Source organism: Dama dama, chromosome 19, assembly GCF_033118175.1.
Source record: "Dama dama isolate Ldn47 chromosome 19, ASM3311817v1, whole genome shotgun sequence".
In the NCBI taxonomy this organism is placed as follows: Eukaryota; Metazoa; Chordata; class Mammalia; order Artiodactyla; family Cervidae; genus Dama; species Dama dama.
In genome coordinates, this window is record NC_083699.1 from 62,039,658 (window position 1) to 62,055,420 (window position 15,763).

General features: G+C 42.1%; 1 protein-coding gene and 1 pseudogene across 1 annotated transcript in view; both read right to left on the reverse strand.

The window, feature by feature from the left end:
* KCNH8 (potassium voltage-gated channel subfamily H member 8) overlaps positions 1 to 15,763 on the reverse strand; it is a 446,156-nt gene that overhangs the window by 30,135 nt on the left and 400,258 nt on the right. Inside the window, exons 13-15 of the mRNA XM_061167954.1 lie at positions 13,335 to 13,687; positions 10,797 to 10,903; positions 8,366 to 8,442 (exon numbers count right to left, since the gene is read on the reverse strand). Of these exons, the coding sequence (XP_061023937.1) occupies positions 8,366 to 8,442; positions 10,797 to 10,903; positions 13,335 to 13,687 (537 nt within the window). The remainder of the gene's footprint in view (positions 1 to 8,365; positions 8,443 to 10,796; positions 10,904 to 13,334; positions 13,688 to 15,763) is intronic.
* LOC133073821 (protein LSM14 homolog A-like) lies at positions 1,652 to 7,175 on the reverse strand (annotated as a pseudogene).

The window sequence follows — 15,763 nt, forward strand, 5'->3', positions numbered from 1 at the left end:
GCTCTGGGGAAGTCTGGCAGTTGCTCAAATGTTACACAGAGTTACCAGCAATTCTTCCTTATCCAAGAGAAATTAAAACACGTGCATACAAAGTCAGAGAGAGAAAACTGTCGTCTGTTAACGCATACATACAGAATCTAGGAAAGCGGCACTGAGGAACCTATTTGCAGGACAGGCACAGAGGCGCAGACATGGAGGATGGGCTCGTGGACACAGCAGGGGAGGAGGGGGATGAACTCAGAGAGGAGCGCTGACATCCACACACAACCACGTGGGGAACAGACGCTAGTGGGAAGCTGCTCTGAGCCCAGGGAGCTCTGCCGGGTGCTCTGTGATGACCAGGATGGGGGAGATGGGGCGCGGGAGGGAGGCCCCGGGGGCAGGGGATGCCTCACGGCTGACTCATGTTGTACAGCAGAAGCCAACGCAGCATTGTAAAGCAACTATCCTCCAATTAAAAATAAAAAATAGAATAGCATATTCAAAGGACTACCCAGCACACTGTGATGGCCATCTGTACCTGGCTGAAATCACTCAGGGCGGACAGAGAGAAATAAAATCCTTTCGCACATGCTTTTCTTTTAAAGTCCACACGAAACTTTTTATGAGTGTTTTATGAATGTTCATAGCAGCATTATGCTTATTGCCAAAGAGTGGGCACACCACAAATGCTCATCTAGTGATGAATGAATAAATAAAATGTGGAATATCTATATAATGAAACCTATTATTTGGCAATAAAAAGGAATAAAGTACTGGCATGCCACAATGCGAGATGAAAATAGCAAAAACATGCTCAATGAAAAGAGCCAGTTACAAGGGGCCATATTGTACGATTCCACTTATCTGAAATGTCCAGAGTAGGCGAGTGTGTAGGCACAGAGTGTGGATCAGTGGTTGCATGGGGCTGAGGGGTGAGGAGCCACTGGTGTTGGCTGTGTGGGCAAGCTTTCTTTGTGGGGTAACGAAATGTGCAAAAATTTATTATGGTGATGCATGCACGAGTCCAGGAATATACTAAAAGGCCTTGCGTTTTATCTATTTATTTATTTGCTGACTTTAAAATGTTTATTCTTTAAAAAATTAGTTGCTTTTTATACAGCTATACAAAGTTCTTAATGTTTCTTTGGCAATGGGATATAATGGAATTTTACAACTATATAAAAAAGTTACCTTTGCCTAAGAAACAGTATTTACTGTGTATACATAGTTGACTGACAAAATTCTCTACCATCCAGCACCCTAATTAATTGACAAAATAAGCTACCTCAAAAGGGATATTACAGGATTTCCAAAAAAAGAAAGAAAGAAAAAAAAAGAAAAAAGGAAAGAAAAGATATAGACAGACAAACAGACATACACACACACACACACACCCTTCTGTGGCTCAAAACACAGTATCACGGCCCTATCTGCAGGCAACTTGCAGGAATTGCCAAATACAATTTAGTGATAAGAAAAATCCTTTCAGTGATGAGAAAATACTTATAAGTTTCACTGGAGTACTGCTTTAGTTTAACTATACATAAGAAATTACTTAACCTTCTGCTATTCCAAATATAATTAATGCTCATTTTTTAAGATGAGCCTTCCCCCCACCCCACCCCCAAAAGTAACTGCATTGTATCTCTGAAATTAAACAGAAAAACAAACAAACAAAAACCCAGTGCTGGTGACAAATATACAGCAAATTCACTTCTTCATTCTTCTCAAAGACTGAAACCAATTCTGAGAACCACGAAGAACTAGAAATCCATCTATTTTTAAAGACTTGTTTGTAGACTATGCAGCAACTTTGTTGTCTCTCCTATACTCAAAATCTGCAAACTCCCTGCCCCCACGACCTCCTCTGAATCCACCACGAAATCCTCGAGGAGTGGTGAAGGTACCACCTCAGCCACTACCATGTCCTCGGCCACCATGGAAACCAAGACCCCCTCTGCCTCTGTACCCTCCATGGCCACGGTTTGGATGAAGTGGGATTCCAAATGTTTCTGCATTTAATCTTCTCTCTTCAGCCCAGGTTGGTCTCTGTTCTCTATTAGCATCACAAGAAATATTATCAAAGAAGGATTTAGTTTTGTCATAATAGCAATTAGGTCCAAGTGGATCTTCTTCGTCTGCATTTCCTTCACTGTTTTGGGTATCAACTCCTGAGTCTCCTTTATCTTCACCATTGATAGGCTTCTCCTGTTTCTCAAGTTTATCTTCTTTCAATTTAAGTTTATTATGAAATTCTCTGTCGATTTCCTCCTTGTTAAATTGTGCATTTGCACTTTCAAAGTCAAAGTCTTTCTCAAATTTCATTGGACCATCTCATCGAATACCAAATCTTCCTCTGCCACCTCGATGACCCCCAGGCCCTCTCCTTGGAGCTGAAGGAGCACCTGGAATTATTTGTCTCTTGCTATCATTTCTGAGTTGCTCATTTTCTGGTCTTGAGACTTTATGTACTTCAACTCGCCTGTGCTCTTGATTCTCTATTGGTTTTTGGCTGGTAGATGGTAAAGGCCTGGTTGATAGAGGGCTCCTTCTCCCAACAGGTGCTGGAGCAGGTAAGTGGGCCGAGGCGGTCTGTACTGCTTGTTCCATGGTTGGGCTTTTTCTCAAAGGGTCTAACTGAGGGCTTGAACGACCTTGAGATAGCTGTGTTTTTAGAGCTCTTGTATCCTGTGTAAAGGTAGAACCAACCACACTACTTTGGGAGAGGGCACTGGTGCTTGATGCTTCTGTTCCAAAGGATGTCAAGGAGCTTCCGGCAACACCAACAGCCCCAAACTGCTGCCCAACTAATGAACTTGGACTGAACTGACTGTACGTTGGCATCCTGCCAAAAGGTCCAGAGGAGCCCACTGACTGGAATGAAGAAGTAGATGAACCTAGTGAAGACTGAACAATAGCTGGGTCCTGAGGCAAAGAACATTGTGATTTTGGTGGCTCACAAACAGTAAGGTCTTTAATATCACTCCCACGGGATATTATGTATTCAAAGACTTCATCTCGAGGTGGTATTGGACGATCTGTTGGTCTGTCTTCTGTACCAAAGGACCGAACTTTGTCGAGAGCTACGGTAGAGTTCTCGGTGTCGATAGTGTAGAGGATGCCCTCGTAGCGGATCTCCGCCTTGGCGATAAGGCTGATCTTGCTGCGGACGTAAGGGGTGCCCCCGCTCACGGCGCCGCCGCCGCCACCGCTCCCGGCCGCTCGCAGAGAGGCAGATCCCACGCCGCTGTGGCCGCCCCGCTCGCCCACTTGCTCCGTCGGCGCCTACAGCAGCCGCCTCAGACCCAACATGGCGGCGGCGCCGGCTCCGCTACCCTCCCCGCAGCCTCCCGCCCTCAAGGCGCGGCGGCGGCGGCGGCGGCGGGCGGCAGCGGCCAGGCCTTGCGTTTTACACTTTCATTAGTTAATTAATTTAGGCCACACTGCACAGCATGCAGGATCTCAGTTCCCCAACCAGGGACAGAACCTTTGCCCCCTGAAGTGGAAGCATGGACCGCCAGGGACGTCTTAGGTTGTAACTTTTAAGTGGATGAATTCTACGACATGTTAATCATCTCTCAATCAAGTTGTTTCAAACTTGGAGTTAAGAAAAAGTATGAGAAGCCAGACTTCTGTCTCAAAAATGTCAATATAAATTGTTGTTTCTACAAAGCTCACTTTTTCTTGTTTCAGTTCAGTTCAGTTGCTCAGTCGTGTCCGACTCTTTGCGACCCCATGAACCGGAGCACGCCAGGCCTCCCTGTCCATCACCAACTCCCAGAGTTTACCCAAACTCATGTCCATTGACTCGGTGATGCCATCCAGCCATCTCATCCTCTGTCGTCCCCTTCTCCTCCTGCCTTCAATCTTTCCCAGCTTCAGAGTCTTTTCCAATGAGTCAGCTCTTCGCATCAGGTGGCCAAAGTATTGGAGTTTCAGCTTCAACATCAGTCCTTCCAATGAATATTCAGGACTGATCTCCTTTAGGATGGACTGGTTGGATCTCCTTGCAGTCCAAGGGACTCTCAAGAGTCTTTTCCAACACCACAGTTCAAGAGCATCAATTCTTCGGCACTCAGCTTTCTTTATAGTCCAACTCTTACATCCATACATGACTACTGGAAAAACCATAGCCTTGACTAGACAGACCTTTGTTGGCAAAGTAATGTCTCTACTTTTTACTATGCTGTCTAGGTTGATCATAGCTTTTCTTCCAAGGAGCAAGTGTCTTTTAATTTCATGGCGGCAGTCACCATCTGCAGTGATTTTGGAGCCCCCCCCAAAATAAAGTTTCTTTTGTTTAGGCATGTATATATTTCATTCTTCTTAATTTAGTTAAAGCTCAAGTTGCCTTAAAATGGCCCAGTATTAACTGACTCCTTTATGTACCTACAAGAAAAATGCTAAAATTGGCAAGTAGAGCATTCTAGCCAAGCTGCACTCTGCTAAGGATGATTTAACAGGTCACCACATTTTCTCACTTTGCAAATGAAGATTTGACTGTGGTCATCTTTCTGTTAAGTTTGGCAGGTTGTTTTCTGCCTAGTTTTACCATCATTTTGCTGTTTATATGTTTAGTGTAATGTCAAGTAATGGTCAAGCATTATTAACTGGCATACTGGCTCTCTTTGCCCTTCAATCTGTAAGTGTTACAGAGTAAGTGTTCCTTACAGTAAATCAGTGACACCATTACCTCAAACTGTTTAGCTAAAGTAAGATGCATTGAGACACAAAAATTTTTTGCCCTATCACTTTCTATACTAATTTGACAGTGAACATCTGCATAGCAAAAGGAAATCCCAGGTGAAAGCAGTAATTTTCATAATCAAGTATGTTTCCTTAATTCATTTCATTCGATTCCATCAGCACTGACGGATTCTGCTATCACTCTTCATGAGGCACTGCTGGGTAGCGCGGAGGTCTAACTTGAGTCACATTTGTTGACGAGAAGCATGACCTTGCATGAGGAAGGAATGATCACTTGCTCACTTAGTAAAGGAAGACACCGTGTTCGGTGCTTTGCATAGAGTCTGAAGTCCTTACAACACTCCTCTCTGACAGATTGTATTATTAATATTTAATAGATGACAGATCTGAATGTAGGGAAGGTGAACACTTTGCTGAAGTCACAGAGCTAGTCCATGAATAGGGATCTAGGTACTGTCCTCACTCCAAACTTTCCCCCTTTCTCTCTGTTGTGTTTGATGCGTTACCTCTGCTGGGGTGGGGCATGCAGCTTCTCTTGGTAGGCCTGGCCGTGGAGTCTTTCTGGGTCACCCAGATTTCAGAGATGAGGAAGCCCTCTGATCCTTACCTACAAACCTTTACAGAAGTGGAGCATTTGACTGGCACGGCCCTTGCCACCCGCCACGATGTTTTGTTGTTATTTTTAAACAATTTTCTTAGCATGTCACCATTTCACTGCTGCAAAGCAATGGCAATGTTTTCAAAAGCATTCAAACAGCAGCAGCTGTCCTACATCTCCTAAGCTCTCTAAACAGTTCTGTAAATGTAGGTTATTACCAATAGTTTTCCTTTCCTTATTTTAGTACTGTATTTAGTCAGCTGATTATGAACTCTACACATCAATGAACAATTTCTTTATATCTGAAATGTTTGAGCAAATATCAGAATAGGGATTGCACAATGCCCTCTGGGTTACGCAGTGTCAAATATGCCTCACCTAGATTAAGGGGGTCCCCTTTGGGTTGCAGAGTTATTGTCATGCAGTGCCTCCTACCATTTATTATTAATTCTTTTCCTGCTTACTCCTAACCAAAAGAATAGAATAAAGAAAGAACAGAGCAATCAAATGATCACATGTGTGAGTAGCAAGAAGTAGGTGAAACGGAAAAATTAGTCTTGGCCTTTGAAAGACAGAATTTTTTTTTTTTTTTGGCTATATAAACATTACTTTGTAGAAACTATGGGGAAAAGACAAGTAGGTGGTTAGAAGGGGGTAATTCTACAGTTTGAAGTCAGTTCGTATTTTAATCCTATCTGTCTTAGTGAGTTTTAATGTACTACCTAAAGGTCGAGACTATGTACAAATTATGTGTGAAAAGTAAGATCTTTTTTTTTACTTACGCTTCAACTATGAAGAAATCAGATATTTTCAACTAAGGAAAAACTAATTCTTTAGGGAAGGAATAATTGGACCACTGACACTTATCTTGCCCTTTTTACCTTTTTATTTCAATATATGACAAGATAACAAGATTTATGTCATTTCACTAGAAAAGCAGTCATGAATGTAGAATCACACAGGGGAAATATTTTGTTTTCCAAGTGGTCATGTGTTTTAATGCATTTATCATTGACACATTCTGAAAGGAAAGGCATATAGTGTACGGATTTTCAGCTGTAACTTGGAAAAATCATTAACATTCCAAAAGGTGAAGATACACATTTTTTCCCCAAACTAGTCACTAACTTCTGTAGCTGAGCTAAGATATTGGTCAATCCATTCTTACAGCCACTAGATAATCTCCTCAAATGTGAGAGAAAATAATTCAGATGGGTGATTTTATCTGATGACAATATTTTAAAGGAAATTGTTTCACAAAAATTTGATGTCCAAACAAACAAACAAAAAAACCCCACCAATCAAAAAAACTCCACAACAATAAAGTGTTCTCAAACCAAACACACATATACCCACACACACACAAAGTTGATGTCCAGGTCTCCAACAGAGTGTTCAGTTTGTTTTGTCTTGCTCTTTTGGTGTATTTTCGAAAAGAGACTTCTGGGGTGATCCCACATACGGACAAGTCCTTACAGCTAAAGGAGTTCCAAGCCAGAGAGTGTTTCTGTTCCTAACTTGTGAGTCTGCGCTTTGGCCTCTTCCTTCTAGTTGGCAACAATCTCAGCTCCAGAGAGCACAGATGCAGGACAGAGGGCAGTAAGACACGCATCTTCCCTGAGCTGATGGAGCAGAGGGCAACAGAAACTTCTGCACGTCATGACAAGATGCCCAGTTCTCCGTCGTTACGGAAAATTGGAAACCAGTTATGTTTATATGAATTTCATTTTTCTCAGATCTCATCCACATCATCAGCTGGCTACATTTTCTGCCAAGATCTCATCAGAGAATCTACCACTTCAGCCCTATTACCTACCTGTGCCTGCTCAATGGCACTTGACCTAGGTGTACCCTGAAGGTCGTCACAAACAGTTGGGTCTTCCGGCATTTTCCTATTTGAAGGATCTTTCTAGTCTCTCCTGCAGCTAAGCCTGCAGGTAATCCCTCAGAAGCCATCTTTTCTCTTGTCTCATGGAAGAACAATTCCGAGGTGCCCTACATAAGCTCCCAGTGCCCCCCACCCCAGCAGAATGGAGCCCCAACTGCCTACAGAGTTAATAATTTCATTCACACCCCCTGATTCACTTGCCTTCCTTTCTTCCCTGTCTTATTCCTCTACTCCTTCCTCTTGCTTCCCAGATGACCTCCCAGAGAAAGTATTTGCATGCAAATCATTGCCTCAAAATCTTTTTTTAAAAAATTAATTATATTGGGGGGGGGGCGCCCAAATGAAGAGAGTGATTCAGAAATTACCTTTTCTTTTTGTATGAAATATCCAGAAAAGACAAACTTATAGAAACAGAAAGTAGACAAGTGGTTGCCCAGGACTGGATATGGGAACAGGAATTAATCATGAATCAGTGTGGGAGATCTTGTTAGGGTGATAAAAATATTCTAAAACTCACATGAGCATGGCTGAACCACTCAATAAAGCTACTAAAAATTATTAAATTGTACTCATTTCACATGAGTGCCTTTTATGAGATGTACAATATACCTCAATAAAATTGTTTTTAAAATTACCTTATTTTATACAAAGAGATGGTAAGATCCAGAGAGCTAACGTGCTCAGTTATACAGCAAATGTAGGCTAGAGAAAAGAACAGCTTCAGGCCATTGGATCACTCTGATTCATTACTTCTGATTCATCTCTGGATGAATGATCTTGCTTTAGCTCATTAAAAATCAAAGTATATAAAAGTGGCACTAATGAAACCAAATATCAATACATTTATGACATTAATTAGAGAAATTAGCACTTAATGCTTCCTATATGTTAAATGATTTAGCTAGATGATCCCATTTAACTTCACAGATGGGCCATAAGGTAGGTATAACTGCTATCTCCTTGTTACACATGGCAAGGCAGAGCTTGAGAGAAGTTGTTATGTTATGTTATGTTATGTTATGTTATGTTATGATGATACTCACATCAGGTTGAGTGGGAATTCATCCACATTTGTCGCTAGCCACCAGAGTGCATATTTGCCTTGACTCTATCACACTGCTTCTGCGGGTGCCTGGGCGCTCTAGCCCCTTACCACCCCAGCCTGAGCAGAGAAAGACAAAGTTCCATACCTCACTGTTGAGCCTGTTTATTTGCTGCTTCGTCTCCTCCGCCTTGATGAAGAGGACAGCAGCTCCAATCTCTGGGTCTGGAAAGTGACACACACAGAATGAGCCCTTAGGAATACACCTCATGTCTGAGGACTGGGGCGACTGGAGCAGGGAAGGAAGCCCAAGCTACCTTTCCTGAGACGCATACACCACCAGTTCTGACTCCCCGGTGTGCCTCTGGATGGCACTGGATGGACTCTTTGGAACCGGGCCCGCAGCACGGCGGGGACTGTGACCACACTTACTGGGTGTGTCCACGGCCAACTGCCCTGTCTCCTCAACACTATCACTACCATGCGGCCCAAAGGGCTCTCGTTCTCTTCTTTGACTGTTTGCCAAAAAATATATCGCAGCCAGCGTCCTCCAAGCCATGGAAGAGGAGCGTAATTTTCCTCCTCTCTTTCCTTTCCAAATTTTGATTCCTGGGCCCATGAGAGCATTTTCTTCCCACCTCTATTAAAGGTGCTCCTCTCCACTGCAGATTTCTATCTCTTCTGTTGCACTAAAAGGTAATTTCTCCCATTTCCTGGATCTCTCATCTCCACCTTTTCTCTACAGTACTTTTACAAAGCTATTCACATCTGTTAGGAGCAGAAGCACAGATGAGTCATTGCTAGCTAGAGTGGAAAGGATTTGATATATAGAGACATCTATACCTGTACTATCTGTCAGTATAAATATCATGATATGACTATCTTAATATCCTAATTCTGGTCAATTAAGCACAGAGAATTTATTTGTGGGAGGGAAAAAAAAGTTGTTCAAAACAATCTGAAGTGGCAGAGTAGTAAAAGCTCCTTTTACAGAGGTATTTTGCAAAGTTAATCTATTCATTCAATGAATAATATAAGATCACTTACAGTAGGCTATATCTCCTTTAGAGGTGAAGTGAAGTGAAAGTCGCTCAGTCATGTCTGACTCTTTGCGACCCCATGGACTATACAGTGTATGGAATTCTCTAGGCCAGAATACTGGAGTGGGTAGCCTTTCCTTTCTCCAGGGATCTTCTCAACCCAGAGATCGAACTCAGATCTCCTGCATTGCAGGCGGATTCTTTACCAGCTGAGCCACAAGGGAAGCCCAAGAATACTGGAGTGAGTAGCCTATCGCTTCTCCAGGGAATCTTCCCAACCCAGGAATTGAACCTGGGTCTCCTGCATTGCAGGCAGATTCTTTACCAGCTGAGCTATCAGGGAAGCTCCCCTTTCAAGGAGATAGAAATAAAGAAAATATATCGACCCTCCTGGAACTTTGAATCTAGCAGAGAAAAGAAACATTCAAAAAGCAATTATGCAATAGGTTTGAATTTCATACTAAAGGCAATGGGAGTCCATCTCAGGATTTTAAGCATAGGAACAAGATAATAAGAATACATTTATATTTTTTTAAAATTGTCCACTCTTTTTGGAGAACAGAGTGAAAGCGGAAAAGAGACTTTGGCAGCAAAGCAGGCAAGAGATGAATGAGGCCGGTAAAGAGTAGTGGCAGAAAGGACAGAAAGTCTCAGACAGAAATGAGAGACACGTAGGAGGCAGAGTCAAGCATGCTTGTTGCTTGAACGGATGAGTGAGTGTCAGTGTGAACGCTGGGAAAGGGGGAGAAGGAGGGTGGAAGGTGGCGGGACCAGGAATATCAGGTGGGCAGTCATGGTGACGTCCTGTGACCCAACAAGGAGAACTCCCAGGTGGGACCACCACCAGCTTCCACAGCAAAGACTCACACCTGTTTGACCAGAACTATATTTCTGTGCCTCTTGCTCCAAGCAGAGAGGTATCAGCACATGAAAGTCCATTACATGAATGCATAAGAACTGCTGACTGCCATCTGCATTTCTCTCCTCACCTTCCCTACCCCACAGTTGTCCTACCAGGGGGTCTCATCCACCTGTCTCCCCAGGAGATGATGAGTGCCTGGAAGAGGTGCTGACTGAAATAGAAGACTGGCATTCTACCAAATGGAGACACATCCCCCCCAGGACTGTCCACTCAGAAGTCTTTCTTGGGCTTGGCTTTCGCCATGGAAGGACTCACTCATTAGCAGGAGATCCTGACACAAGGACCTCAGAGCCAGGTGGGAAGTGGAGGAGGGAGTGGGCAGGGGACTCTCAGCCTTACATCTCGTGACTGTTGGGGTTGCCTATGTTCAGGAGAGTCGGACCACAAAGGAGAGCCAAAGAACTGATGCTTTCAAGTCGTGGTACTGGAAAAGACTCTGGAGAACCTTGGACTGCAAGGAGATCCAACCAGTCCATCCTAAAGGAAATCAGCCCTGAACATTCACTGGAAGGACTGATGCTGAAGCTCCAATACTTTGGCCACCTGATGTGAAGAGCCAAATATTACAAATTACAAAGAATATCACCCTTTGAGAAAAGACTAAATATAGAGCTTACCTCCAAGAGGAGGAGAAATTCTGGGTTCCGGTCTGATTCGCTCAGAGCCAAAGTCAAAAGTCTGGCTTTCTTCACTGCTGTTTCCATCTTCAATTCCATCAACAATCCTGTTTAAGATAATGAGGATTGGCTTGTTGTGCATTTATGTTCATGGGTCACAGTTACTTCTAGAAAAGTTAAAAAATCTTGTGTTAAATTTCTAAATTCTAGACACTCTAGAGGTGTGCTATCCAACGTGGTAGCCATTAGCCTTATACAGCCACTGAGTGCCTGCAATGTGAAAATGAGATGTGCTGTAAGTATAAAACGCAGACTGGATTTTGAAGATTTTAGTAAAAACATTACGTTATTTAACTAGTAATTTTTTATACTGTTTACATCTGAAATGCTAATATTTGAGGCATCTCAAATCAAATAAAACATATCATTGAATCATTATTAAATAATCTCACAAGTGTGCACGTGTGTGTTTCCGTTTCAAAGATGTGGCTACTGGAATGATTAGAAATACTTGTGTGTCTCACAATTTTATCTCATGTTAAATTTCTATTGAACAGCAATTCTATAGATTTTAGATTCTTATTTATTCTCAGATTCAAAACCTTAGCTACAGAAGTCCTCTTATCTGCTGCTGCTGCTGCTAAGTCACTTCAATCGTGTCCGGCTCTGTGTGACCCCATAGACGGCAGCCCACTAGGCTTCCCCGTCCCTGGGATTCTTCAGGCAAGAACACTGGAATGGGTTGCCATTTCCTTCTCCAATGCATGAAAGTGAAAAGTGAAAGTGAAGTCGCTCAGTCGTGTCTGACTCTTAGCAACCCCATGGACTGCAGCCCATCAGGCTTCTCCGTCCATGGGATTTTCCAGGCAAGAGTACTGGAGTGGGGAGCCATTGCCTTCTCCGGTCCTCTTATCTAAATTTATATTAATTTACTGTTCTATCCAGAATTAAAGAGTTTTAACCAAATGATAACTTTACTCTAGACTTGAAACTCTGAAGTGACAGTTGAAGAATTGTACTTAAATGACTACTAGGACTCTAGCTAATCTTCTTTCCTTGGTGAATATCTAACCCACTCATAATTTTTTAAAAAAGATTAATTAATTGTAGAAAATGTAAACATGCAATCAAAATCTCAAAAGAAAAATCATCTGTCATGCACAATTACCATTAACATTTTGCCATGTTCTCAAAATCTTTCTGTATATAAAATAAAACATTTTTTTTCATAAGTGTAGAATCAGTTGTACATGAACCTTTATTTTCCAGCTCTGATACATTTCCCCCCTATTTAAAATTTATTATTTTTTCATTTTAGAGAAAATTTAGGAAGAACAGTTAAGCTGAGTTTTCAAATTACCATCTCCAACTGAATTCCTGAACATTTAACATCCATGTACTTTTCACTAAGCCTGCTTTGCTTATTTTTTCCTTACTATTTTCTCTAAATGGATAAATTGTATTCTTCAAGTGAGTAACTGATATATAGTATACCAGAAAGATCTCTTGCCTTATAAACAGAAAAACAGACTTTGAATCTATATTTCAGAACTCAAATTTCTGAAATTTTAGACAAACTATTTAACCTTCAAAATACACTTCTTATAAGTTTATAGCCAAGGTACTATGAACTACTTTATAAGATTCCTGAAAAGACTAACCATAACAGTAAATGCAAAATTACCCAGCTGAGTATGTGGGAATAGAGATCATTCAATATGTTTTTTTCTTATGTCTATTTTTTAATTAGCTGCTTTGCCCCATAGTCTACTCCTTTCACATTTTCTGAGTCAGGAATTTTTACTGTCTCAATCATCTTTAGTGGATCCTAAAGTGAATGTTTTAAATTAAAAATAGAACCATCCCATATTACCTACTGAAGAGGCTGGAAGTAAAATCAAGCTTCAGTTATCCACAATAATGAAGCAAATACTATGGGAAATGAAGACCAGCACTTAATTTTCTCTATCATTTCCACTGATTGCCCTGTGAAACTTTTGGTAAAGTTTCAGATATCAAGGGATAACGATATAAACTTCATTTCCTCTCTTTCATTTTTATTAGAAATTTATAAATTATAAAATTACAATGTAGAAATATAAATCTATAAAAGCGTGTACACAGTTGGGCTCTCCAGGTGGCTCATTGGCAGACTGGCTCAATCCACCTGCCAATGCAGAAGTCACAGGAGACGTGGGTTCAGTCCCTGCATTGGGAAGATCCCCTGGAGGAGTTAATGGCAACCCGCTCCTATATAAAAGTAGGTAGAGCCAAATGAATAAATGGAGAAGAGAAGGAATTGGGAACATTTAATGGACCCTTTTGAGAATATGACTAACATGATTTATTCTCATTCTGCCCACACTTCACTATAGAGTCAAAAATTGCACAGAAAAATTTAGGAACGCTGAAGCCTCCAGACTCGGAACTTTCATGGTAGAAAGGTCCAGAAGGCTGAGTAATTTTCTAGCCAGATGCCAGTGAGGGGCAAAGGCAGCCATCTCCACCAGGAAAGGATTCTATGAGGTAAGCTCTTACCTTGGACTGAGGTCTGGGGGTCCAGTACTGTTCAAAGTTGAAAGCTGCAATTTCAAGTTCTTCTCTTTTCTTTTGCCGTGGTTTGGGGCATCCGTCTCCTGTTTGGTTTTGGGGGAGTTTGAACTGGAGACTCTGATAGGTGAATGAAATGGCACAGTTCCCGAGGCCAGCTGCTTCAAGCTTAAGCCGAGGTAGCTCTTACCACCTCCAGGCCGCTTGCTGCGAGAAGAGGCGGGTCCCCTGGTGTAGACGGGGGACAGGGAGGCTGTCTCCTCCCCCACGTCCTCCTCCTCCTCGTCTTCCACGATGGACGGCAGTCTCTTCTTGATGCTGCCATTTCCCTTGGGCTCCGACTGAACCAGAGGGCGACACAGATGAGTACAGACGTGAAGAGCTTTTCAGAGGCACGTACCATTCACCAGTAACTCCCATCTGAGCAGTCAGCTCCCCAAGAGACTTCAAAACGGAAGACTTCACAGACTCGGCTTTTGCTTACTCAGGTGTGGAAAGCCTCCCAGTTTCTGATCTCTGCTAGGTTTATTCTCTCTGCTTTCCTGGGCATTGTTTGTTTGGTCTTTTAAACCTTCTTAGTGGGAGCTATGCGAAAGGTGCGTTTTACTAGGTTTGCATCAGGCTTTTCATCAGCCTGTCATTTATAATAGTATATGATGGCATGCTTTTAGGAATAAGACATTTTCAATTTTACTGAGAAGTCTTGGGCCTTGATAGTTTAATTAACTAACTAATTTCATGTATCCTTATCATTTTATTTTATTGAATTATGGTTGATACTATATAAAACTGTATCATGTAATTCACAGATATACAATGTGATTCACACTTTTTATAAGCTATACTCCACTTATAGTTACTATAAAGTGTTGGCTACATTCCTCATGTTGTGCAATATACTCTGTAGCTTATTTTATACGCAATAGTCTGCACCCCAGCCCCCCCGACCCTGAAGTTTGCCCTCCCCCCCCCGGCTCTGGTAACCAGCAGTCTGTTTTCTGTGGCTGCCAGTCTGCTTCTTCTGGCTTATAGCCATTAGCCTGTTGTATTTTTTAGATACTTCAACGTGTAAATGATCTCATAGTTTTTGTCTGTGCTTCTGTCTGACTGATTTCACTTAGCATAATTGGGCCTTGATATTTTAAAGCTACAGGGTCCTCAGTGGAACTTCATGTGGCGATCAACCAGCAAAATTATATTATCATGGAGAAGAAAGCTTTTTCCTATTTTGTATCATAGATGGAAGAAGATGAGAAGTTTCCTCATTTCTCCTGGTTCCCACAAGTCAGGTGGTGGGAAATACAGCAAACACTGTGATCTGCTTCTTGTAAAAGGGCCTTGGGAAAGGAAGGAGCTGGTCTTGCCAAACCCTACGTAGCGTCCTTGCCTGGGACCATTCAGCCTCGCAGGCTTAGAAGAAGCTAAGGAGATCGTGGGCAAGGACAGAGGAGGTGATGAAGGGGCAGGCAGGCCAGGCTGCAAAGGCTAAGCTGGTGGCCCTCAGCAGATTTGCTGGAAGAGTCTGCGTTTCTTCTGCCCCAGACATGGCTTCCCTACTCCAAAAGGTCCGTTCATTGTCCTTTGCCTCAGTATCTTTTATACTTTCTTATCAACAATTTCTAATAAAAATAAAATAAACAGTAAACATCTAAGCGCACTATTCAAATGTCATGAGCTGTCATGGTTATTACTTAATCTTAATAAACACTTGGGTCATTGGTATGTGAATTTTACTATAATAGCTATAATCAAATATATATGTATATGTATGTATGTATATATGGGCTTCCCTGATGGCTCAGCTGGTAAAAAGTCTGCCTACAATGCAGGAGATGACCCACTTTCGATCCCTGGATTGGGAAGACCCCCTGGAGAAGGAAATGGCAAACCACTCCAGTCTTTTTTCCTTGGAGAATCCCAAATGAATTTGGATCTATAGTGATTGACGGGCCCATTCAGTGGAGGCCATAGCTTTTATAAGTGAAACGATCAGTTCACTTAGGAAGATTTTTTGTGTATTTTAATTTTATGGGTTAAAATTTCTTGAAGAAAGGGAAAGACTCATCTTTCCAACTAGATGCAAATATTTAAATTAATATTTAAATGTAATGCCATTAGTTCTTTGTTTAATGTGCTTAGCTGCTCAGTCTTGAGCAGCTCAGTTGCTTAGCAACTCTTTGAGACCCCATGGACTGTAGCCCGCCAGGCTCCTCTGTCCTTGGAATTCTCCAGGCGAGAATACTGGTGTGGGTTGCCATTTTCTTCTCCAAGGGATCTTCCTGACCCAGGGATCAAATCCAAGTCTACTGCACTGCAGGCAGATTCTTTAGCATCTGAGCTATGAGGGAAGCCCCTTTATTCAATAGTCATGGTTTTGCCTTTGTTTTTTTTCCCCACAGCATTTCAAATTCTGTGCT